The following is a 27,526-nucleotide window of genomic DNA, read 5'->3' on the forward strand; positions in this document are numbered from 1 at the left end:
TACATAAAGTTGAAGTGAAATATTGACGTTGCTGCCTGAGAGCATTTTTGCATAAAACATGGTTGCAAACTTCTGACCAATCACACAACAAACAGCTCAGAAAAAAATACGCTTATTTTGGCTCCACGTATTTTGAGTCGTTCCTGAAATGCTCGCTCTAAATTTTGTAAACGTTGCACACGGTGACGCTCGCGTCAACCTCGGTTTTCATGGGAATTCAGTCAAAAAACTAAATGAGTCCAAATGTTTGTCTTCGACATAGATGGGCCGGTTAACTCTCTCCCTCCTTTCGTTTTTAGTTTTCTCCAGGTGTTTTCCATGCATGTGTTCATGCCAGTAACGTCCGCATGATGACGTCAGAATGCCCTGCGTGTTTACAAAATGGAGGCTGACAGCAGGTGGATAGTTTTAATTTTTAAAGTAGACTTCAGGACATTTTATACCAACTCTGAATCATAGATTCTTATGCAAATCTATTTTTTGGCACATTCCTAATGAATACTAATTATTGTATTTTAAAGAACAAAACTGTTAGTATCTCTGCTGTGTAAAACATTAAACTCTGGTGTCTCCAGACATCATTCTGTTTCACATTCATCACAAAGCTCCCCTGGCAGTAGAGGACGGCTCCATATGACTAAACTTTCTCTGTCCTTCAGTTTTCCCCCGCTGGCTGTTAGGATGCTGCAGGTGCTGACTCTGACAGGTTCACCTGCTGTGGGCTCAACCGCATTTCTGTAAGCAGTGGAGAGGAAAGCTGTACTTCTGTATGCCTGACTGACTCAGAGAAACAACATGCCACAAGGGGCCATCACGGTTGTGACACTATTTTGCAAGGATCCATCAGGAAGCTTCTTTCAGCTGGCTAAAAGAAAAAAATGAAAAACTCTTTAGGGTCATCGAGGCAAACTGTGGGAATGGAAAGCTTGCGAACCCTGCTGCACATAAAATAATGGTTCAAAACATGTTTTAATATATTAGCAGATTATACGAATGAGAGTTTTTTTGTGTTTTGTTTTATTATGTTCAAAAGTCATCTTATTTTTCCTTTTGGTGCCCTGCAGTATAACCACACTGGTTGAATGTTTTCACAGTTTATCATGTTAACAAACGCACTTTATTGGGATTTTATAGATAGACCAGTATAAAGTATGACTCTTAATAAAGTGCTCTGCATAAGAGAAGCCAAAATTTAACTTTTTAGTTTTCACTCATGATAGTCCAGCAGACTCAGTTTGACTGGGGATCAAAGTTGCAACATTTGTTACATTTTCAGCTGGTGTGGTTTGCTTTCACATTGCACTGAGTCAAGTTAACCGAATCCATTGAGCAACTTTATTTCGCTCCATTGCTGGTTTTCTCCTGGCAAACAAACTAGCTTGATTAAAGCAGATTAAACTGAGCTGCTGCCGTGAATGCTTCCTGTTTAGTCCACTTGTGGTTTGTTTGCCTTGGAAATTCAGGCTATTTGGGGAAGTGTGAATGTGCAATTAAACTCCAAATGTTGGTTCAGTTTAAGTAAATAATGCATTCAAAACTCTAGCACGGTTCGAACGGCGCACAGCATTCTGGGTAATTACAACTTAAACTAATGCGTCAGTCTGATGCTAGTGAGAGAAATGTCTCGCGGTCATTGACCAAAAGGCGAAAGAGAAATCCTACAACTCCAAAAATCTGACACTACTCCATTTTTGTTTACATTTTGTGAAGAAGGAAGTTTCGCTCATTTCTTCTTTGGCAGTTTATATGTTGTTTCCTTCAGCGGTTCTTAGTGCAGCGCCACCACAGGTGAGGAGGTGAACAGGTTTTACAGTGAGCTTGGATCAGTGTGAAAGACAACCACACCAGCTGAAAATGCAGCAAATGTTTCAATTTTGGTCCTCAATCAAACCGAATCTACCAGACTATCATTTGTGAAAAGGCTGCAAACGAATTGAGACAGAAATGGATTTTAACCTCTCAGAAGGACAGCGACACTAAACATACAGCCAGAACTACGCTTGGTTTAGATTAAAGCATGTTTATATGATAAAATGGCTGAACGGCTAGACTTAAATCCCATAAGAATCTGAACAGGACTTGAAAATTAATCTTAACAGTTACTTTCTATTAATTCTGACTGAGATTATGATATTTTACAAAGACGACTGTGAAAACATTTCAGTATCCAGAGGCACCAAGCTGTAATAGATACACCATAAAAAGAACTGTCGTAAATGTGATGACAAGTTGCTCTGCAAACTCTTGATTGAGTGACATTTAATTAAAAATGTGATTAAAATGAGACCAAATGGAAATAACGTCAACAACTTAGGAAGATTTTCAAAGCAGGGTATTTGATTTATTTGATCAAGTGAAATTTTGAGAAAATTGTATATTTAAGGTGTTCTTTTTCATTTTTGGTAAAGATAATAAGAAATGTCACAGTGTAACTGCATGAATTTACAGTCTATTGACCAGCTTCATATTCTATAAAGAGTTTCCTGACCATGTGACTGTCTCCGAGCCCATCCTTTAAGATGTTTCCCATTTATCGAAATCAGAAGAATGGGCCAGCGATCTATTCTTATGCAAAGGGATAAAGCAATCACATGGATGAATAGAGAAAGAATCTGACATGAAATTGACATTTACAGCTAAGGCAAAGCCAGGTTACGCTTTCCAGACATATCCATTCTCATGTAAAATAGAATGCTTTTTTCTCTCCGTCCCGCAGGTTTCTTTGGGGTATTTAATAGTTTGTAGAGCAGCAGCTTATGAAACTGGATTCTCTGAGGAGGACACATCTGTCCCTTGTCATTGGCTCAGTTTAGCATATGGAGTCAAGAGTTTGTCTGGCTGGAAATGTAGATGAACTGGATGTAATGCGTGCCAAGGGGACGCGCAGACGGTCGGGCTTCGTCCTTGATGTGCTGAGGCAGAGCTTTCTGCAATGTGGCCTCTGGGGTGTGCTTAGTGTCACTAAAGGCTTTAAATTCCCCCTCCCTGCATTTGCATCTTCATTCATCTGCTGAGCTACCGAGGTGCCGCAGTCCCCACTCAAGCGTCGCTTTTCCTTTTGCTCAATATTTATGGATCACAAGAAACAAGATCACAACAGCAGCTCTTTTAAAGTCATACTTTCTTTAATCAGTCGGCTGCAGCCTTCACAACTTTGTCTTTCATGGTTTACTTAGGGGAATTCTTCAGTTTCTGGCTCTGCCGAGACAAGTGAATTTGTAGGTTTACGGATTAAACCACAGTGCCATCATGTGGTCATAATAGGTCAATACAAAAGAATGATAATTACACGAAGTTTATTAAACTCAAAATCTGCTTATAAGTTTCAATCTAAAGCCTGTGACAGAATTTAACACTATATAAATTACTAAATAGTTCGTACACACTGCTGTGGGTCTGCAGTTGCTGACAGTACAGTTGAGAAACCCAGAAATCCCTCACACCAGGCATAGCATTATGACCACCAACAAGATAAATAATGATTATTTAACGCAAATTTGTTGAGTTAGAAACAGGAATGATGTGCAAGTGTCAAAATTTGAGGCTTTGAGATTCTAATTGCAATATGAAGGCAACTGGATCAGAACACCTCCAGCACTGCAGCTTTTGTGGAACAAGCTGTGATCCATCTCTATTAAAAAAGGTAAAAGAAAATAAAAACATTATTGATGCATGAAGAGAGTGAAGGCAAGCCTGGGTGATCGATCCAACAGATGTGGCTCAGATTGTTGAAAAAGTTGATGCTACTTCAGGCAGAAAGGTGTCGAAATGCAGTGCATCACAATTTGTTGTGCATATGGCCACAAAGTAGCATACCAGTAGAGACCATTGAAGACTATGACATCACTCAGGTCAATTATGAGCCCAGATACAAAGAAAAAACTGATCAGCAATTGGTTGTGGCGTACAAGAACAGAAAATGTGAATTAACCTCTAGATTCTGTTTTCATCAGCTTTTTTTCTGGCATCCTGTCAGTCATGATCTGTATCCTATTATAGAAGAAGGTAAAACTGAAGTTGGCCCATGAACACCAGAGACAGGGTCAGCGACAGTGGGCAGAGTCCAGCACACAATGGGAGCGAGCTTCACAGCAGCAGCCAGGGAATACGTTGAAGTTTTCAACACATAAAACGGGTAATTAAAGATGCATCACTATCTCCCAGAAAAAGGTTTTTTGTTTATTGTTTTGTTGCATTGTCCAACTAAAGCCTTCAGTATTAATTTATTTTAATTAAAACACCACTGGGTTTGGACTCCCCTGATGGAGCAGACAGGTAAACAAAAGTGGGCCCGAACCCCTGGGTGCTGCCAGCTTAGCCTGTCTATTTACTGAGATAAAAGCTGAAGAATCCTCCTCTGGGCTTCAGACTGTTGTGTTTCTGCATCAGGGACAAACAGATGTCCCCAAGAGACGTTGCACAGACTGAGGGAAAAACAAAACTGCCAGAGATTTCAAGCCCATTTCGTCTTCTATTCAGCCTGCACGCTTTATTTCCATTCTGTGTGCCTCTCTGTTAGCAGCAGCTCACTGGAAAGCTGATGAGAATGTGTTTGTGTTAATGATTCAGATTTATAATGCATGCTGAAAGTTTGCACTTTCACCAGTGTTTATCTGTTAATGGACTCAGAAATTTGTAGATATGAGTGGTTGAGCGTGAAAAGCTGGTAAAATGCTGGCTCAGGCGACTTTATCGATATTATGGTGTGAAAAACTCATCGTAGTTTTATTGTCGGCTTCACATAGATGCTCTATCGATCTAACTGGGAAGTCTGACAACCAGCTCTTGAGTCGATCATGCAGTTCTCAGAATAAATGAGGCAGCTGTGCACAAGCTACAAAATTCTGATAGTGTAATAACAGTGGCAACCCTCATAATGACGCTGAAAAGCATCATGTTGCGTTTTCTCATACTGCAGTTTTCTAATGAGTTTTCCTAGAGTTGCACCACACTGCGTTGTTTTTCATTGTCTTGCCTGATGTCTCCACGCTCAGTGAGGAGCCGGGCATAAAGTTGTTACTCTTCCTTTTGCTATTTGGTTGTTTTTTACTTTTATTTTTAATTGAGAAGAGTCACTTGTTTAATGAGTGACTCATTGTGTTAAATGAAGTAAAGTCGCAGTAATATCACACATCATCCAGGGGTGTCAAACTCATTTTTGTTTTGGGCCAAATCAAGATCATGAGAATGTACTGATAAAACCTGTTCACAAACTGTTAAAATATCAATGAATTCTTCAAATATATTAAGGAAAAAAATGTTAAAGGTTCAAATGTAACAAAAGAACCCATTGCATCTGCAAGTTGCTAAAAAGAGGGGAAAAAATTAGAAGCAGGTTGAGCCGCATTTTCCATCAGACAAAAGGTTGTGGTTTAAGTCGTCCATAAATAATTAAACAACCCTTAATAGCAGACAGAAACTAAATAATTTCATGCCCTAATTAATCATGCGAGAGAGTTCCTTTGTTGGTGGATCTAATTGCTGCTGAACTATGGGAGTGAGACAATGTGCAGCATTAATTAATACCAGCTATCTGTGATCAGATTCGCTTTCAGCAATTCTGTAAACAAACTGCGTCCAAAGGCATTTTGCTGATGCGGCACAATCAAGATTTATGGTTCCCTTGCTGTAAACTGGTCTGCTAATTAAAGGGGATACAGAACCCTCCCTGCATGTGTAGGCTTGTGCAAAATACTAACAACTGATGCTTCATCAATGTCAGACCTCCATTACTTGGATTTCCAGAGGTGTCCAGCTGTGGCTCTTTCATCATCCTTCGTTCTTTAAATGAATTGATGATCTTGGACCTTTGAGTTTTTATTTTAATTCCCAAATTGGCAACTAAACATTTTTTTTCATATAACATCACAATGTGAGTGAAAGAAGAGAAAGACGGTATAATTTGTCTGCATAGTGTGAAGCCACTGGGCGCATGAATAAATTTTATTAAAAAATCTCCTGGTCTCCAGTTTATTAACCAAATCCTGTTAATTAAACTCTCAATGAATGTCATAAGAATGTAAAAGTATTTTTTATCTTAACTTTAATTACAGAAGAGATATGTTCAACTGTAATTAAAGTATTTTATTTAAGAAGGGATTTAGCTGGAAGTCCTTTGTAATTCACTTTTGAGGCTTTTTTCCTTCAACTTTAGAAATAAAAGCTAAAATGTCAAGAGGGTGCAACGAAAAAAAACAGCATTTTGCAAGCATGATTGAACAAAAAGGGTTAAGATACACAAATCACAACGCAGCAATGTCTTAAGGCATTTAGAAATAATGTAGACAAGTTGTTGAAGTTAAAACTAAGCATGAAAATGAGAAAGATAGATCATGAGTAACTTTTAAAGCTTTGTGATCATTTCAGAACCTGCTGATACAGGCAGAAATCTCCCAGTTTAACCTTGTTAGTGATCAGCTGTAGGAACAAATGCCTCGTCAGATCAGCAGACAAATAGACAAGCTGGTTGAAAAGGACAGAAAAGCAATAAAAGCTCAAATAACTACTGGTTACAAACAGGGTATGCAGAAAACAACCTCTGAATGCAAAACACCGAAGCAGAGCCGCACAAACAGCAAACTGATTTAATTCTTGTCAACTAAGAAGAGGAAATTCAGAATAAAGCTCAGTTATATGACTCGTATAAATGACCATATATAAGACAAACTTGTTATAAAAAACAGTCGTCTAGCAAAAAATTCAGGATTGGAATAAATTACCTAAAAGTATAAGAGATCTAAAAACCACATTTAAAAAAAAGAGTATTCAAATGTTATTTTTATTTTAAATCTAGGTTCATGTGAGTAGCTTAGAAAATATAATACATTGTTCATATTATATGTTAATGGTTTGATGTGTTATGTTTTTGTGTTTGACCCCAGAAAGATGAGTAAAGATCTGGTGGAAACTAATGGGGATCCTAAAAGAAATAAACAAATAAACTCAGGCTAAGGTTCACACGGTTCTCATTAAAGTTTGATAGTCACAGATTTTAATGGGCCACAATTTCAGCTGCAATTTGGTATAAACAACCTGAAAACATGGATCCACTCAGCCATGTTAAATGTTTGTCGCGTTATGCTGTGAAAGCTATTTTCTTGACACAGTTTGAGTCCTTTATTGCTAATTGAGAATTATTGTGCATGTTCATGTCTTTATGATTACATCAATATGACCCAATCTAGGTCCATTTTGATGGTAACCTACCAATAAGGACCAAAATAACTGAGGAAGAAATCGCTTACATCTCCAGAGAAAATGAGTGCAGTGCAAAGGAAGCACCATTTGTCACCAGCGCTAATAGAAAAATGAGATACATTTAAACATCTGCATTTCAGAAATGACAAAAGCAAGTACACACTATGTTTGTGTGCAATTGTCCTGTAATTATGCTGTAAATGGTAATCAAATAATCACATTTCAAAAGGAGAGACGTTTGAGAGAATTACATCAGTTCTGATAATTTTTCAGTTCATCAGAATAAACCTCTCATATAAAAAACATCAACTCAAGCTAAACAAAAAATGCAACAATTAACCCACAGCCACAGATTCCCTCCCATTCAATGAGGAGAAACCTTTCCAGGGAACTAAATTAAAGCTGATGGCCATAGAAGCCTTGTAATCACTTTTAGTGTCAATTTGCTGTAAAGACAAAGGGGAGTCGAGGAGCAGATGTGTGCCAGAATACCTTAGGATGATTTCTTAATAGCTTTATAAATCCATTCATGCATCACAGGCTGGCAGCAGCACTGACAGGCTGCTGCCAGGCGATTCAGGCCTTGAAGCAACACGTCACAAATAAAGTTATTATGTTTTACATGCTTTTCTTTGTTACTGTTTTTATCTGGCAACAATAAGGAGTGTAAAGTCTGTTGCTACAGCCCATAAATTTCAGTTTTAACACTTACTAAGCGGAGTCTAAATGAAATGTGAAATGGTGATAAAATGAAATGTGTTAATTTGTAAATCCTTTGAGGTCTAAAAACAACCATAAATGGGAAAATGTGTCAGTTTAAAAAGGAATAATCGAGAATGTTTTCAGATATTAAATGTTAATTTTGAATTTAACTGTAAAAAGTAGCAAATAAGAGAACTCCTTCACTATAAAACTGCAGAATTATCTAGTGATTAAAGGAACATTGCAACATTTCTGTGAGGAGTTTTTATTTCCATTCTGTATATAGTTACAGTGCCTTTTGAAAAATATTGATACGCCTTCAACTTTTTCACATCGTCAACAATGAACAATGTTTTGCTTTCTTTCCATATCACTCAGATTTGTGGATAGAATGAGCAATAACTGCTATAAACTACTAGAACTGCATTTAAATGTCTATATTTTTACAATGCAACAGTTTAAAAACAACTTCTGAACATAGAACTGCAAATAGTTTCATATTTTCATCAAGTGGCATTCATAAAACTGAAATACAAACTTAGTTGCATGGTCCACAATGGCTGAATCTTCTCCCGCTGCACATGGAATGAGGTTTTTCCATACATTCCAACTTCTCACCACAGTAAAATATTACATATTAGGTTAAATGGAGATTTCATCCTTAGGTGAGAGTAGAAATTTAGTTTCAAAATATTGAGTGTGGTCCTAAAAAGAGCTTACAGGCCAGCAAAGCTAAGAAACTGCTGACCCTATGTTGTTTCACTCCTGGTTAGCCTCTCACAACGTCTCACCTCCAGAGGGACGCGGTCAGAGTGCTTGGCTGGCTGCACCTCACAGCTGTGCTCATGCACATTCTCGGTTAATTACAGGAGCTCTGCACATTCAGCAGGTTTCCCCCACTGTTATTCTGAAAGGTGAGCAATCGAAGCCGCAGCGCAGCCATCATCATCTGCTTGTTGCTGGAGTCTCATAAAAAGCATCCATCAGCCTCTTCTCCGGATTGAAAAGCCTTCGCACAAACAAAAACAGACATTTCATTTAAATAACTGATAGTGAAAAGATGCTTAATCAACCATACAAGTTCAACACGGCAATTATTCATTTTCATAAATTACAAAATGACATTCAATATTGGCATTCCTCTTCATCTCTTCAAGAGTAATCAGTGCTCAAATAGTCTCTGTGAAGCCAAAGTTAGTCTTTAAGGATCAATGATGAATGAATGCTAATAAGTGAATCTGTCAGCTTGTGTAGAAAAACAACAAAGTATCTATTTATGATCTTTAATGATCCTTCTCCTCATTAACGAAAGCAGCTTCATGTTTTCCTCAATCAGCCTGGGGGTGGTTCACATATGTAAAGTCAAACAGACTTTATGTACAACCGACATGATTCTGTAATATAAAGATAAAAAAGACAACATGTTCATGCAAATAAGTGTTATTATTAGCATTATTTTTTTATTAGCAGCAGTAGAAGAAGTACATAGAAACCAGTTTGACATATGCCCTTAATTAAGGTATTTTACAGGCTAATTAAACATCAAACACTAAACATTCACTTTACTGTGTTTTTACCAGGCGACAGAATATTGTAATATGCCTTAATTAGCTTTAAAATATGGTGGTTAGAGTTCATAGTGCAGTATGATTAAAGCTCTTAATGTGAAGATCTGCAAGAAGCTGCTTCTTAGCACATCTGCTGTATATAATAAGCAGATCCACTGCTACAAAGTTGGTAGGTCAAAAAGTTTTTTGCAAGTCAAATAGACAATCCAGAACATTATGAAGATTGCAAACATATTTGGCTAAAATTGAGCAAATTCAAAAACATGTTCAAAAGCCTTATTGACACAACTTTAAATGATTTAAGGTCTAAAATGCTGCCATCTTTAACACTTGGTGTTCTGAAATGTCTCACTTTTACTGAGTGTGTCAAACTCTGCGTTTGATGGACAATCAAAAAACTTTGATGGTGTGTCTAGTGTTATTTGGTGTTATTTTTAGTGTAAAGCAACAATGTTAACTGTCAGACAATTTACCATGGTAATTAACACAGATAATAACACTTATTTAAGTGTGCAGATAAGGACTTCCCTGGCTGCATTGTCCCAAGTGTAAAGTGTGGTGGAGGGAGAGAAGTGAAGTTATCTTTTAAGGTTCCTTCTCTCCATGGAAGGAGCTCTTAATGCTGCCAAATATAAAGACTTTTTGGACCAATTCATGCTCACAAGTTGAGGTGCCCCTTTCCTGTTGCAATATGCAAAATTAGCAAGAACTTGACTGACCTACATAATGTTCTCTGAAACGTCTTGGTGAGCGTTTATACAGAGTTGAAGCTGTTGGAGCAGCTCCAACTTAAAGCATCACCAGCTTAAAGAATAGATTCTAACAATATGTTATTAAAGTTTAGGTGTGCAAAGAGGCTCAATGTTTTGGCCAGCATAGTTCCCATTTTTTCCTGGTTTAGCCAAATAGAGAAGGGTGATCACCACAGTATTCATAAGCTCAGAAATACAGGAGAATTCATTGGATGCATTAAGCAAGCATCTGATTTCTATATGTCGAAAAAGGACTTCACTGAAATTTTATTTTCTTTCCTCTGTGCCTGTGTCACAGATTTCAGGAAAGTGAAGAGGAACAGAAAAAGTAGTTTCAGCCACCATCGATTTAAAAACAATTTAGGGCTATTCCAAGTCCAATGAAACTGGAATGGCTAAGGCTATAAGTGCACTATGTTTCTTAAAGAATAGCATAACTAAAGCAAATCTAATATCTCTGAAAGTAAATCAAAGTTACAACATGCACTGAGAAGCACTCTAAAAGATAAGACAGACATCTGCACTGACAAAATTCAGATGTATGCATTGTTGTCTAACAGATAACTACAAACTCAACAAATGCACAAACATAAATTAGCCTCAGTCATCCTGTCCACCTTTTTATTCTTCTGCAGCAATAAGATGTGTAAAAGGCTCATGTTTGGTTCTCTGACCAGCCTAAGACAAGATTTCCACCATAAAGTCGAGCAAACATAGAAAGTGACAGCCATATCCATGGAAAGTGGAAAAAGTGGGACTGAGAGCAGCTCTATGCTGCCTGGGCAACTTATCACTGTCATCACACAAAACTGCTGCAGATAAATCACCCTGATTTACCAGGAACTCTCTGGGGACCAATGCCCAGGAAGAAATATGGGCTGAGGGGAGAGATAGAGGAATATAAAGCTCTGACAGGAGGGAGAGATTTGCCAGGAGGGCAAACACGTGTTTGGAAAGTAGCCAAACTGTGAGCTAAATCATTAAAGAATGGCACAAGATTTTATGCAAGGCAGTGGCTTTCTGCCATATGATGCCACCAGAGAAACGTGAACTGTCTGACCTTGGAGAAGCTGGATTGAGCCTCTTCTAACCCATCGACGACATCATACAGTTGGGTTTCTTTAGAGCTTGCTCCATACAGGGAGACGGGTAAATAAACTTTTAGTCTTTGCACAGAGCATCTGGTAGTCACAAGTCTTTGAAGAGCTCCCGTTTTCTGATTTCTCCTTTTTTTTCCTTCATAAAAGTCTATCACACATATCTAAGCTTTGCATTGATCGATGCCGTTGGGCTCTCTGCTGTTTGATCTCCTACAAAGCTTGTCAGACCTGGCGTTTGTGTGAAAGGAAGAAATGTAGTGTGTAGCCAGACTGGATTTCTGTTCTGGAAGAGTGTTTTCAATGTCCTGTCAAGTATCTCATCAAAGTCTGCAAGGTTGAGTGACAAACTGTCAATCGGGGGCAATTTCCTTCAACAGGGACAGGAAAGTTGTACAGATTTAATGGGGAAAGGTAAGAGTTGTTAAAATTCTCCTGCTAGAAGGACAACAATCCTATAGAGCTACAATGAAGACTGTTTGCAAACTTTTAGATAAGCATCTGCTTAAACACACCTGAATCAAATAATTTGGTCATTTGCAGGATTCTGCGGAGCTGGACAGAAAATGTGGTTCAGTGGAATTAGACAAAGGATGCATGTAAAAGTTGCTAATCACCAACGACTGGTGACAAGAGTCTGAGGTTTCTACTTTAGATCCAATCATGATCATGTGCTAAAATGACAATCCTAAGTGGTTACGTAGAAGGCAACTAAACTGGAAAGTTCAAGTTGAGAAACCTTTTGGAGGGAGGTGAAAAATCTTCAAGAAACAAAGTCCAGTTTCCTTCTGGCCACAGGAGGTTGATTTTTGAAAACCTGTAAGCACTGCAAGTTAAGCATCTGGAAGTTGTTCCCTGTTATGAAACAGCTCCACAATCCTCTTCCTGATTATCTGATTTCACTTGCTTAAAAGGATAGTAATCGTTCTGAAGACATTAATAAAGAAATATTTGAGGTATTTGTTATTGCAGCATTTAGCTACTAGGAACAATTTTGGTTATTTTAACAGACGTAAAACAGCAAAAGTTTGGTGCAATATAATTTGAGACAGTGAGAAAATTTGTATTTTTATTCTGTGTATTTAAACATCAGGTTTAAACTATATGCATAAAATATTTTTGCTTGAATTTGCTTCTCACATAAGCAGCTATTTGGAGTTACAGATATTACACTTCAGATAAATGTATAAACGTAAGCTGGTTCAGACTGCTGCTGTATCTCTGCTTTATTAATGAAGACTTGACATGACAGAAACAATAAATGCATTTTAATGTGTTTGGTTTGTACTTGTAGTATTCTCACATGCAATCACTGACAAATACTGTACATGTATCATAATTAAATAGACAAGAGAAACAATAAAACAAAAAACAAAAAAAGAAAAAAGACCTTAGCTTGATTAGTGAAATCAAACCAACAGGAAATTGAATGTTACATATACTTGGTTTATTACAACATTCCAGGGTTGAGACAGAAATGACAACCTGTGTGCAAAACAATGGCAACAATGTCATTTACTAAAGTGCAACTCTGTATCAAATCCATGTGTTTTTCCAAAACAGGAATGTTAAGAGTATCAGAAAGTGTTTTGTCTCCCCCTTGTGGAACAAACAGAGAAAAGCACTTTTTACATCAGAATTATAATTTTTCATCCCATATTAATAATAGCATTAGTAATCCAATCGCATTGATAGTTCTCTGATAAATAAACCTTTAAATTAGAGCATCTGAACTTGAAAATTGTTTTTTTTGTTCTTAAATGATGCAAGGGAGCCGAAAGGACGTCACACCAGACGATAGCAGGGCTAAATATTAATGCCGATGTTCACTGAAAGGTGATCATCAAGAAAGTACTGCAGGAACTCTAAATGCTGGACAGGATCAAGAAGTGGAGAGGCTGCAACACGCTTAGAGTTGTTACTAAAAATAAAATGCATTACAAAGTGTATGTGATAGTTTCGTCAGGGAAAAGTTACACAACCCCTCGCAGATTTGAGGACGTAAATGTAGAAAATAACTCATTTAAGGAACTCGGCGACAACTGAAAGCAGGGAAATGTGCTGCCAAAACACCCTCTTCTTGCATGCAAGTGTTTTGTGGTGCAATGTTTGTTTCTTGGTGTAGCTGTTGCAACAAGACTCCACAAACGCATAATCACGTCTATCGTAGTGACAGTTCAAAATTAAGCAAGTAGCTGCTAAATGCATCAATAACCTTCAATCAAAGTGAGCGTTTAATATGCAACAGGGAAAACAAGCATTGAGGATGTTTTTCTCAGTAAATCAATTTCTAATAGACGTATTGATATGAAATTCACAAAGTGGAATGACAGGTAAAGCACTGGAAATAGGAAGAAAATTAGGTGCAATATGTCTATAATATAATCTGGAAGTGGAAAGACAATAATTTCACCCTAAAAATAAGTTCAGAGAATAAATAAGTTAAGAGACACACAGCATGTCAGGAAAACCAGGAGGGATTTTCTCTAAGAAAACAATAAGTTATTCACTCAACCACTCTCTGCACAAGACTCCACTACTGAAGAAAAGGCATTTGAAACCTCTTTGAAAGTTTACAGAGCATTCGGACAAGCCGATAAAATACTACAATAAAAGAGTCTAAATATGTATCAACATTTTGTAGCTGTGATGACAAAAAGCTGAGAATTCATCATCACCGTTTTCAGCTATAAATCTCTTACTGGACATATTTGCAAACACAAACAATGTTCCCAATATCATCTAGTTTCATTCAGTAATGCCACAGTGCTGCTAAAACATATCCAGCAGAAGCATTAAATCATATTTTAAAACACCAAAGCAGCTTTTACGGCCGATCTCTTGGAGTTAACAAAGGAGAGAAGATCCAACAGTAACAACCTCAATTATTTCAGGTTTTCCATCAATTAGAGTGCATCGTTATCATCACAGAATAAACGATTGATCATTTCATGATATGAGTAAACAGTATGATGAATTCCTATCCCTAACATTACACAGGCACACTCCCTTTAATTGAAGGAAGGATAAATAGACATCACTGATAAGAATCTGACGATGAAATGAGGGGTGGGTTTTTAAACAACACAGTTTCTCTCACACAGAGTCATGGGAACTCTCAGACAGAAAATAAAGTAACCAGAAGAACTTTAACAAAATTCACACGGATGTTCTGGTGTGAACGTCTGGAAGATGCCGTTACGAAAAAGCCTTTTGACAAAGAACTAAGCAGAAAATTCATCAAGCTTCTTCAATGCTTATTACCTGTGCCATTCCACTTTTCTCCATGTAACTTATAGGATTATAATGTCTTTATTTATTTGTGTCCATCACCCAACATCTGCTTTGAATTTCATGTCAATAGCATCTTTAAAAATGTATTTATGGAGAAAAACATTGACATATTTAACACCTATTTTCCCCACTGTAAATTATCACATGTGCAACTGCTACGTTTAAGAGAAATAAAACAAGAGTATAACCTTCTAAAACTATAAGAGTATTTTTATATTCTTTTGGGTATGAGAACTAATTCAACTTCAGTGGCACCAACGTCTAAACATCTGCTATCATGAGATCTGTGGGAGACGATGAACTTTAATGATGCCGTTCTCTTAGACGCGTCTTCGAAAGCCACCATCAACCTACCAAGCGTGTGGTTTCATTTTGAGCATTTCATTTTGGTTCTGAGAATTTCTGTGTTAAATGATGCATTACGACACCATAAAGGTGGTGATTTCCATTCACACAAGTTGTTTTACAACAATTGAGAGATAAAATCTCAGGAAAAAAAACTCCCTACATTCCCAGCAGTGCACTGCTCCAGTCCGAACAAGCATTCACCTTTAACTGTAACTCGTGGTTAGGTAGTAAAACAGGTTACAAGACGAAGAAAAGAGCTTGTTACGCGAGAGCAACAAGTGCATCTCCGCGTGGTAAAAGTCATACGACTTCCAAATCAGCCACGTCTGCTTTTCCTCCTGTTGTTCCAAAGCTCAAAGTCCAGCTCCTGCTGGCATTCCTAAATCCTTCAACCTTCACCGAAGTCTATAAAAATCCTCCTGGCTAAAAGTCGCTGAGGATGCTGATGTCGGCAAACTCCTGGCGGTATCTGTAAGAGTACAAGGCCAACAGGAAAGACCATTTGAGCGTCAGGAAGCTCCAAATGCAGGAAAGGTAGAGGCTCCGCGGGTCGATCAGAGCTGTGGGGCAGAAATGACACCAAGCTTAGGGTTTGCTGGAGAATCCACATTTTAATAACTGAAACGTTACTGGATGTTTTAAATGTTAGACGTCAAAAGAAGAGAATTACATTGTTTCTGTGTGATGGCCAGACTTAGAAAGGTAAAGGCAGCAGCGACGGCCAGAACTGAGAAGATTGCACCGACAGCAATGAAGAATTTGAGGCCCTTGAGCCAGGTGCGCCAGAAGTCCTGCAGGTACATGATGTGAGTGACTAGAACCCAGAACGCTAAAACTCCTGTCACAAGAAAAACACACACACACACTGGTTACATTATTTCGATACGACTGCAACAAATTGGTAGCAAAGTGTTCGAAAATCAAAAAATGAAATCATAAAAAGTTTTCAACAAGGAATGAGTTGGTCCACTGTATCCCAGTATAAAAAAGATTAAAAATATTCCAACTTAAAGTCCTTTTAAAAAGATGCCAGAGGAAGTCCCTAAGAGTTTTCTCCAGCTGTTTGGAACAGAAATTAACTCCTATTTCCACACTTAGCACTGTTAGGGCTGAAACTAACAATTATTTTACTAATCGATTAATCTATCAATTATTCAGACAATTAATCAAATACAAAACTTAGCACATGCTACGCCTTTTTATACAATATGCAAATAAATAAAAGCTTCTATAAGAAAAATATTTTAGCGCCATAACGTAGCATTCCTTAAATAAATAAGAATTTACTTAAGGTGAAGCTGAAACTATAACATTTGAGAATTTTTGGTTAAACATATTCAAAGACAAAGGTAAATCTGTACATATGCAATGTACACTGCTCAAAAACATAAAGGGAACACTCAAATAACACATCCTAGATCTGAATGAATTAAATATTTTCATTGAATACTTTGTTCTGTACAAAGTTGAATGTGCTGACAACAAAATCACACAAAAATCATCAATGGAAATCAAATTTATTAACCAATGGAGGCCTGGATTTGGAGCCGCACACAAAATTAAAGTGAAATGTTCCCTTTATTTTTTTGAGCAGTATATATATTTTTGGCTTTAAAAATGTTTGCTTGTTTTTCCACAAAATGGCCTTTTTTGAGTCTGAATGCTCCAGTTAATGATTACTAAGTTAGTCGATGATTATTTCGATAATTGATTAATCGTTTCAGCCCTGATCACTGTGCACTGGCGGTCAGCTTACTGAAAAAAGGAGACTGCAATTTTCTGCCATTTGCACAAAAGACACATTTGGCAATTTAGAAATATTTCTGATTGTAAAAAACAGACAGCCATGTTGTGGAAATATGGCATTTTAGCAGTTTTATTTGACGTGTATTTTTAAATCTTACTTAAAATGGATTAAAAACTACTGATGAGGACTATTACAACAAACTTAGGAGATACATTTCTAAAAACTGAACTACTTTTTGAACAAAATACTCTCAGACAACTGGCAGGCACATTTAAGAGCTTTACTTAAATATTAAATAGTAAAAGTTAATCCCATTTAATTTAGGTTAGTCTACTTGACTGTTAAAATTGCATTCATCATTCACAAATATAGTTAATATTTGATACAGAACAACATTTTGATTCCCAAACATAAAACAAAACAAAAACTAAATGGAAACAATGTGCAACACAACATTTTTAGACACAATTAAAATAAATTGCACAGAGTATTTCATTAAATGATACAACATGGTTCAACTGTAAATAGCGAAATGAACCCCCAAATAAAAGCTTTGAATATTGGGGAAAAATGTCTAGAAAAACATGTCATCTCTCGGAGAACTGCAGGCATTTAAACAAACTATAGTTTATCTCCAAGCTTCGATTAGTGACATTTATAGCAGCACTTCAAGTCCAGAAGGCCGCAGTCAGGATAAATACAGCCTTAAAGAGAAAGTACTTAAAATAAATACGTGAACACATAATAGTTGGTTTAAATTATAAGTATGGAGCATTTACCTACCCGACAGGCCTCCCATGGCCGCTGTCCATGGCTGTTTATAGGCGATATTCCAGACGAGGAAGGCTGAAAATCCAACCAGAGTACCGAAGCTAGCATAGCCTATGCTAATGTGTATCCTACTGATTCCCATTGTAAAATTAAGCTAATGCTACCAACAGACCTGTACCGTCGAGTGGGATGAAAAGTTATTTTTAGTTAAAAACCAGACGGACCGATCCGGCCTTTGGTTCTGACCTACATCAACAGCTTACCGCCATATTATGTAATATCCTCAGCAACAGGGAAGCAACAAGATAGAAATCCCCCTCGGCTCACAGCCAGGAGAACAACGGCGCCCATCACCGTGGGGTTTTAAAAACACACCGTTCATTTGCCTAACAGCACGCCCTACACACAGTTTATGTTATAAGTAAACAAACGGCAAGGAAAAACTGCTTAGTAAGTCCGTTACAATTCGCATAGAATTAAATTCCCATAAGTACAATCTTTTACAACATATAAACCACTGGAATATTGTGAGACACCCATCTCTTATGTTTTAAACATCTTTGTTCGGAAGAACGAACAAACACAGCGACATCGCGCCCCTAGTGGAGAAAAGCAAAATAGCAGTTTTAGACTCCAAGTTAGATGACGCAATTTACTTTTTGCAGCATTTCAGATTTAATTTAAGCGTCCCTCAATTAATGCTTGTCTTGGTCCGTGTACCCTTTGTCTCACTTCTGAGATTATGTTGTCGACTAATTGAGTTTTTTTTTTTTCTCTAAACCTGGAATCCATGCACATCAAATGCGTGAACAACAAGCTCTAAAACCTTTGATAAAGACTCACACAAGCCAGGAATGATTTTCCTAGAATATTGTGCTTCAGAGCAAACTGATCAAAATAATTTTAACAAAATCTTTGTTTTTTTTATATTCACAATCTGATCCTGTCTTCTTCCAAAGAAGATGGAAAATATTTAAGACAGTTGCTAAGTCTCCCAAAAGTAGAGATTCCCACGGATTTAATGTCAGAGCGGACAATGATCAGAGAAACTATAAAACCAGGAGCTTCGTCTCAGTCTAGCATTTCACATGTTAAAGTTCATAATTAAATTAGAAACATATTAAAATAAGAATGACTCGTGTGAAAGGGTTGCCAGAAGGGGCTGTCCTTTAGACAGATTAAACTAAAGTAGGCACATTTTGACTATGCACATTTTTATGTTTGGTGGAAATAAAATGCAACATATTAGTATCATGGTGGTAGACGGGTGATGAATTTAGGTCGTTTTTCAGCCACAAGACCAGGTTGCTTCTTTGTATTTTAGTTTCAGATGTGAAGCCATCTGTCTCACAGGCTCTGAGAAGATAAGTTCAAACTGTGGCATGGAAAATATTACTGAATCTTGAAATGACTGAGAAGTTCTGCCAAAAAAGAGCATTAGGCACTGATGACGTCTCAGAAAATGACTTCAGCGTTTAAAGATGGTTCAAACAGGTATTAGGTATTCATGTGTACACAGTGTTTACCTTCAGCCTTTCCATTATGTTTATACTTATCGTAAAATGACACAGTGGAATTTGAGATTTGACAAGTTCTTCAGGAATCAGGTGATTTTTTTTATCATTCCCTAATATGAAAAGCCATAATTGAAATAGGGTGCACATTATTTTTCTTCATTAAAAGTGGTGTAAATGCAGATCAATGTTACAGATTACAGATATTGCATTACTTCAAATGAGCAAACAAAAAAATTATACATTTGGCAATATTTATGCACTTTAACAGCAAATATTAAGTTGAATATATGGCCTCAGCTGCATGTGAAAAAGCATAAAGAACCTGTGAATATTAGAATGAATATTATTGTTTGTCTAAACTGAAGGGCATAGAGTTGAAATCTGTGTTGCCAGGTTAAAGTTCAAAGTCTTTCTGTGGTTTTTGCAGCTCTTCTGCAGACATCACTGAAGGAAACCACACAACTCAGTTGTAGCTGAAGAGGGCATATTGTGGAAATGAAAGAGAAAAAAAAAGCTTTGCTCACTTTCAGACACTGAGCTGTTCACACGCTCACTGCTGTGGGTCCGTGTTGCATTCAGCTCATGCCCTCCGGCGCTCGCTTCATGACCAATCAGAAAGATACAGGAAACCGTGTCCACTAACACTCCCCACGATTCACACAGACGACCCAGACGGGAAAATCATCCCCAGACGGATGAAACAAGGAACGGCTGGAAAAGAGGAGAGCAGGGAACAAGTGTACTGACGAGCCTTACAGGTGGATGAACGTGGTAAGTTTCTGACCGTGGATGAGAGCGATGCAACTCACAGATTATTTACTGTAATATTTTAGAAAAGATTCTGATCTTTGTACAAAAAATTTGTTTTCAAAATACAATAAATCTTACGTAACACATGTATGTGAGTGTTTTGAAGCCATATTTGCCATGTGCATAAAAGTTTCTTTCATAGCTGCTCCAAAGTTTAGAAATAAACCAATCATATCTTCAAGGTTGCAAAGTTTTTGATGCTGCTATTTAATTTAACTATGTTTATAATCACTGTAAAAAAAAACATTGAAGCACATGGGTATGTTTGTGAACTGCTGTTCTTATTCACTCCATTTGTTTTAATTTGTTCCCTCATATTGGCTTCACATTCTGCATCAGTCCTTATTTGACCACGAGGTCAAACAGATCAAATCTGTATTTCCTTGTCGCTGCTAAGTGGCAGGAGAAAGGAAGGAAAAAGGTGGACGTGTGTCACTGCATGCATGTGTGTGTGTGTGTGTGTGTGTGTGTGTGTGTGTGTGTGTGTGTGCGTGTGTGTGTGTGTGTGTGTGTGTGTGTGTGTGTGTGTGTGTGTGTGTGTGTGTGTGTGTGTGTGTGTGTGTGCTCAACAAAGATAGTTGGCAAAGTACATTCCATGGGCGTAGATGTGTTGCAGGAAATCCCACTCCCATTCCCGAAGGACTTAAATAGAAACACAGGCTCACAAAAATAAATGGAAAGAGAAAGAGAGAAATAAACATTGGCTCAGATAGCAGACAAAACTATGTGCTTAATCAAAGAACGCAACTATAAATATCCAACATATGAATCTGACATCTAATTCAATCAATTCTATTAATACATACATAATTTTAAAAGAAGTATTCAATACCTCACAAATTTCTTCTTTTTTTAACCTCAAATAAATGCTTCAGATCATCACGTTTTAACCGCAGAAGAAGATTAGTTTTCAAATATAAGTTTTCAAATAAACCCATTTATAAATCACCCTCACATTTTTAGAAAAGAACTGCATTCAGATTGCAAAACCTGTAGAATCAGGAAACCACTTCAGTAGAACCTGTCTGACAACAGGAGGTGGGCAAAAAAAAAAATCTCAGAGAGCAAAACATCAGATCCAATCAAAACAAAAACTAAAGAACAGACAGGAAACCGAGATCTGTCAGCATAGACATGATTGCAAAGCCATTTCTAAAGCTTTGGGACTCCTGGGGATGTAAGACAACCTATAAAAAAGAAGTTATGTGTGGACCAGGATTTTCTCTTCTTTCTCTTATCTATCATTTAGCTGACAAAAGTGATCCAGTTCAACTTTATCAAGAAATTTGATGTCAGTACAGGAAGTGTTGGCATTAAGCAGGCTAACTTTGTTTTCTGCACAATGTTAAGACACTTTCATAATAACTCCTTCATGCACTTAAAGGGCCACATCCCTGTTAGTACAAAGCATGTCCACAACAGAGTGATCTAATACATCAGATAAGGTAATTTTATTTATATAGCACATTTTCAGCAACAGACGTTTACAGATAGATTCTGACCTCTGATCAGCAGAAATTGATACAACATAAATCGTAGACGTGCATCTTCCCCAAAACACCTGCCGTTCACTTTCACATAAAAGCTTGTTTCAGAAATCAAAGCCGTAAATTAAGATTTACGTAGAAATGACACCAAACACAGGAGGATCTGACAAAGAGCCAACAGTCATATTTACAAGTATTACAGTTTGTTTGATCATCTGAAACGTTTCAGTGTGAATAAAGCATAAAAGCAAATAACATGCTTTAGATTAAACACACGCGTAATTTAACACCAATGCAAAAATATTTAGTATTCTGCATACACACAGATGATCTTTAAATGTTCTTTTTTTTCTATGCAAACTGCAAAACATCGGAGTTCTCAATAGAGGGCGCCATGTATTTAGAAAAAAGTTTTCTGGGAAGCAAAGCATTACAAACTTTACATCACTAAACTGCTTAGTAGGTCAAAAGCCACAATTTAATTTTGCTGCTTCATAATTAAGATTTCATACCAACCCCAAACCCAGAAATCATTTACCTTCAAGGGAAGTTTCTGTTTTTCTCTTCTATTATTATCACCATCAAACACAGATTACTTTCCTACACAGAGCTTGTTTTGGATCCAGATCTTTTCTGTTTGAGTCACTTAAAGCAGACATTACTTTATAAAGCAAGAGCTGCATGGAAATCATACTAGACTCCAGACACCATCAAATTATTCTAATATGTCTTTTCTTATCAACTCAGACTCTATCACCAGCATAAGAAGAAATCCCTTTTCGTTAGCTTACGTAATGTGACATTACAGAGCTCCTGCAAGACATTTAAGAGGGATAGACAGGTTTAGTCACAGCACAGACATTTTCAACTATGTAAACACTTTTCTATTTGATTTCTGCATTTTGGGTAAGCTGCTAGGGCATCTTAGTGACTCCTCAAAGGTCTAAGCATTGTAAGAGGATACCTTTTCTTGCATGTTAATGTTTATAGCCATGCTTTAGAGTGGATTCTAATACATTTAGTCTTGAAAAAAAAAGGCTGTAAAAGAAATCAAGCTGATTTCTGCACGTTTTCAAAGCTATCCTTCACCCACCACACGCTAATGGATTAATGCTTCTGGAGGGAAAGAGAAAAGTGCTGAGGTGAGCAACAGGTGCTGTGGTTTTTAATAACATAAACAATAGAGGCTGTTTGGATATGCTGCCCTCCTACATCTAACCAGGAGGGGAAAGCGCAGACCCACGCACAGAAAAGCAGGACAGAATGGATGTTCTTGTGACTGAGCGCCTTGTGGAAAACCTTGGCAAACTGAACTGCCTCTGAGGTCAGCGCAGGAAGGGCAGCCCCGCTCTGGAACAATGGCAGGGATTTAAACAATCTTTGCATAACAGCCTGCAAGACAGAGTTGACTATGATCCAGTGCAAGGAAAATAAAATGACAGAAGGTTCTCCTTCGTTGTTTACAAATTTGTAGACTTAAGCTGGTGCATCGCAGTGCAATCGAATGTCATCAAAAAGTTTATTTGTTTGAATACTTCAGTTCAACAAGTGAAACTCGGAAAAACTCATTGGTGACAATCTATTTATGTCGATGGTTATGTTTAAAACTTAACAATTTGTTCTGTTATGTTGGATTACACAATCATTAAGAAGACTGCTGACTCATCAGTTGTCTAAAAGATATTCAACAACTCCACAAGGCGGGTAAGCCACAAATTATTGCTAAAGCAGCTGGTTTTGTACATATTACTGTATGCAAGCACTTTGAAAATTTTTTGGAAGGAAAAAAACAGTGCCAAACAAACAGGGATAACTATAACCTTAAGTAAAAGGAAGAATATCAAGGTAAAATACATTACTTTATAAGGTATGAGCTGGAGTCAGCTGCAGTGCATAACTTGGGCTAAAACTGTTCAATTCCTTAAATTTATCCAAAGCGAATTTCCTGTGCTATAAAGGGCTGAATGGTTGCTCAGTTGTACAAAGTCCACTTTAAGATGCAATATATTTTGCTTTTCATCAAGAGCAGAGAGGCAAAGAAATCAGAGCTTCAGCCGTCGACGGTGATTTGGGAAGCGATGTTTCATCGAGTACAAAGTCAGCAAATCCCTGTATCAGGAAGTTTCAGAGCACTTCGTTTCCCTCTGCTGACAGGCTTCATGAAAACGCCGATTTAATTTTCCAGCACTTGGCACCCATCCTCACTGCCAGAAGCACCAATATCTTGTTCAGCGATGAAGGCATCAACACATTTGATTGACTGACTGATCTAAATGCCACGAATGATCTGTGGAGTCTTCTCAAGAGAAATATAAGAGACACCTGATTCAAGCACTTTGGCTTCTGTTAGAGCCATGATCACCAGAACTGACAACAATAAGTGTTTGAAATATTCTCTATATTGAATAAAAACTCCACTGTTTGAATTGAATTATTGAAATAATTATTGAAACATTAGTACTTTGCTTTCCTGCTTTCCAGATATTAGAGTCAAGTTGTCTTTTCCATGGAAAACTTGGTAAAGTCCATCTGTTCCCCGCCAAGACGGCGCACACCAGAGATCGGTGAAGTAAGTAATTTGATACACACTGGTAAAACAACAAATTGTGACACTGGTGCCTGCCGCTGCCGGTAACTAAGTGGTAAATGGGCGGGATACACAAACAAACCATGCAAATGGAAACTCATACTTCAGAGCAATAGATAGACTAATTACAATCATGTTTTTGAAGAAAGTCGTACTTGGAGGACATGCTAATCTGAACCAAGGACCTCCTTACCAACTTATACCCCTGCAGGAACAGTGATAAACTTTTTAAATTTGTTCTAGGAAGCTACTCTTGTGACAGCTGTGCATTTCATAAAAACTCACCATGCCTATGAGGTTTACAGTATAGCACTGTTATAGCATAACAGTCGCTTGAATGAATCCTTAATGCATTTCATGGAGAGCATTTCTGACCAAAGTAAAGTAGAATGTAACCTTTGCTAAGCCTTTCAAACGTGCTTGATGTTTATCTTAAAGTTAATACCCTCCAAAATTAATTTTTAATAGTGCAGCTGAACTTCTACTACAAATATTATGATCCCATAAAGCAGGGACGTGGATGTCACAGTGTAACACCTGCGCTAAAGACAAACACAGTGAGGCTGAGAAGTGGATAGAAAACTTTAAAAGCTGTTCTGCTGTTTATCTGCTCCTGTTCAGGCCCGGCTGAGTCCGACAGCTGGTTGACCTGATAAGTACGCCTCCACACAGTTCTGCAGCTTGCTTCTGATCTGAACAAACTAAACCTTGCCATACCTGCAGAGAACAGAGTGCTTCAGTTTATTCTGACTGACTGTTAAAGAATAGGAACAGCTATAAGTGACTGCAGAGCCAAGTTTAGCTTCACAATATGTACTATGAGCAATTTAATTCACGTCAGACAGACTTAAAATCAAACCAGTTGCACATACAAAGTAACATATTTATAATTTTAATGTTACAGCATTTTTAAGCAGATTTCACTTTTTCTTCTGTTACTTTTTCCTTCCACTCAACTTTGAATTAAAACGTTTTGAGACAGGAACACAAACAGTCTCCTCCGATCCACAGAAGTAGTTTTGCTTTTCTCAGCATCAAACCATGAGTGCCTATTCAAAATGTGTCAGCACATGCAAAATATCACCTGAAAAATATTTCATGGCACAACTGAATAAGTTTCCTGCTCCAACCCCTTTCTGTTGCTGCCCTGGGCAGTTGCCCATAAATCCCTTAGCAAAAACGCTATTGTTGATTACCTTTGGTGCTTTATCCTCTGAAGAGTGTCAGTGAATGGATATGGATAACTGTCAAAGAGAGTTAGGTAGTAACTAGTTACATTTACAAAAAGTTACTGAAGTAACCAAAAATACATTTAGGGGTATTTTTACTGTGTATAGTTCTTTTTACTTTTACGTAGGGGATTTTATTGTGAAGTATCACTTGAGTAAAATATTTGCCACTCTACCACTGTGAATAGTTTCAATAAATGATTAACAAGATTGTTTTAACCAATAATTCAATAGACACAGACACACACCTGCAGTTTTTAACATTTTATAAGTTTATATATTGTCTTATTTTATTTTGTAAATAACATCATTTTGTCTGAATTATTTTCATTTTGACCTTTAAACTACCAAAATGTCCACATATATTTATATGTTTGTCCAACTGACGGTGTAATTTCAAATGACTGATGTTTTGATCTGAGTAGCCTTTTTACCAAATACTTTTTCGCTCATATTGAATAACTACTTACATTTACTCAAGTAAAAATATGTGTAAGTAGTGCTACACTTATTTAGTATATTTTGGGGGCATTCTATCCACTTTTGCCGTCAAGTCAGCAGCAGTTTTATAATGTTTCTGCATTATAATTTATTTAATATTCGTCCGATGTGACATGTTTACTTTTGTTAGTTTGGGTTGGTCAAAATTAACCAAATAAACGCTTCAAATACATAAGTTATATTAGTGACACCCATGTCAATGATGAAATAAACTTGTTGAACGTATTTTAATTCACCAAGACGCACTCATGTTTCTAAAGGACGGCACGCAGCACCTGCCCGCATCCAGTCCAAATATGTCAGAGCAGATAAATCCAACTCCGTTAATGAGGTGGTAAAGCTGCCAGAGGGAGGCCGCCTCTCTGACGGAGCCGTCGGTCCACAGAGCGCGCGCACACGCACGCCTGCGCAGAAGTGCCGCTCGGGATGGCTGAACATTACGCAGCCCTTCCTGACAGAGGCAGGCACGTCCTGGAAGCTCTGAGTTCTGGATGCGTTGGGACGGCAGGAACACGGTCTGCTCGGGATTTCTGACTCAAAATGCGCAGGCAGCGTCTCTGCGGTGCTGAGCGGCAGCTGTGCAGAAATGAGCGGGCGGTCGGCTGCGTGCCGTGAATAATGCGTGGACATGCCGAGGACGTGCGAGGTTCCTCCGACTGGGAAACTTGTTCTTCGGTTGTTTTGATCTGACACAAGATGCATCTGTTTCGGACTCATAATTACCAAGTGTTCCCTCACCGCTACTCAGTGGAGAAACCGACCATACGGGGCATCAGCTGGGTATGTTTACTGCGCAGAAATACCTGTCGTTTTGTTAAAGTTATGTAAAGACAATCATAATCTGTGCTTTAAAAAACCTGCGTTTTTTTAAAGACATAAATGACTATACTACCACAGGGTCTTTTTAGAATAGTGGTGGAGCTCTTGACCTCCAGAAAACGATAATCAAGATTTTCTGGCAAATTCCAGCATTTATATCACATGATGCAAGAACTGAGGGTTATCTTCTTCTACTAATACCTGAAACTTATCTAACACGACCACTTATGTTTACTTTGAAGTCCATGTTGAGTATTTTCGTGACATTTTAGACAATTGTTTTAGCTGTGCACATTAGTATTCCTAGCCTCGGTTATGACAGAAAATTGTGATTTTTCTACTCAAAACGTGCTTAGCTGGTGACAAAGAGATGCTTTATGTTCATTTATATTTCTCTATGTTGGCACAAAAAAAACAGCAACTTATCTTCAGTTGTATTTATTTTAATGCATTACATCAATGTTTACAACTGGTTTCAAATGTGACCTTTAATTATTCTGATAGTTTAGTCTTATCTGGAATGGGCAAATATTGGTATTTTCATAGTATGATAACCTGAAGTAGAATAGTATAATACTTATGCATATAATTGAAACAAAAATGTATAACATTCCCAATAATTCCCACTGCAGTAACTGGAATATAACATATTTATCACTATCCTTATGATAATGTAATATACGACACATCTTAATCTGCTAAATAATGACCCAATATATTTATCTTCAAGTCCCTTTTTTAAAAGAATATTAACACTTTTTTCTATCTTAAATTTTACCAAGTGACTTGTTAGCTGTAATTAATTTTTTAAAGAATATTGATGGATGTAGGACTTTAGAAATTTCAGCATTTTGAACTGTAACTTTGAAACATTGACTAACTTTATTTTCAGTAACTGACTCAATTGCGGTATTGTTGGGCGTTGGGAATACAATAATTGGTTTTATTATGTACAACTGATCAGAAGGGCAATTATTTTATTGTAAGAAAATAAGCCTGCTCTGTAAACACAGTAGGGCTGAAACGATTCCTCGAATGATTCGAGTACCTCGATTACTAAAATTCCTCGAGGAAAATTTACCTGCCTCGAAGCTTCTTTA

General features: G+C 37.4%; 2 protein-coding genes across 5 annotated transcripts in view; one reads left to right on the plus strand and one right to left on the minus strand.

The window, feature by feature from the left end:
• Nucleotides 1–12,524: 12,524 nt before the first annotated feature.
• Nucleotides 12,525–18,036, minus strand: slc48a1a (solute carrier family 48 member 1a). The gene is made up of 3 exons (XM_015014105.2): nucleotides 17,489–18,036; nucleotides 15,629–15,796; nucleotides 12,525–15,518 (listed from the first exon to the last, which is right to left on the minus strand). The coding sequence occupies exons 1-3, from the start codon at nucleotides 17,616–17,618 to the stop codon at nucleotides 15,382–15,384; spliced, it is 435 nt and encodes a 144-aa protein (XP_014869591.1). The 5' UTR covers nucleotides 17,619–18,036; the 3' UTR covers nucleotides 12,525–15,381.
• A 1,487-nt stretch (nucleotides 18,037–19,523) lies between these two features.
• The window catches only part of rapgef3 (Rap guanine nucleotide exchange factor (GEF) 3), a 33,426-nt gene continuing 25,423 nt past the window's right edge, over nucleotides 19,524–27,526 (plus strand). Inside the window, exons 1-2 of one of the 4 annotated variants that reach the window (XM_014969533.2) lie at nucleotides 19,524–19,764; nucleotides 23,772–23,859. In XM_014969533.2, the coding sequence (XP_014825019.2) occupies nucleotides 23,797–23,859 (63 nt within the window). In that variant the 5' untranslated portion in view covers nucleotides 19,524–19,764; nucleotides 23,772–23,796. Of the gene's footprint in view, nucleotides 19,765–23,771; nucleotides 23,860–26,017; nucleotides 26,388–27,526 lie in introns of those variants that run through there. The other 3 variants (XM_088007158.1, XM_014969530.2, XM_014969532.2) reach the window with 3 other exon arrangements.

The sequence above is a fragment of the Poecilia mexicana genome, unplaced genomic scaffold (assembly GCF_051168715.1).
Source record: "Poecilia mexicana isolate PSO_F unplaced genomic scaffold, ASM5116871v1 scaffold_7, whole genome shotgun sequence".
Taxonomy (NCBI): Eukaryota; Metazoa; Chordata; class Actinopteri; order Cyprinodontiformes; family Poeciliidae; genus Poecilia; species Poecilia mexicana.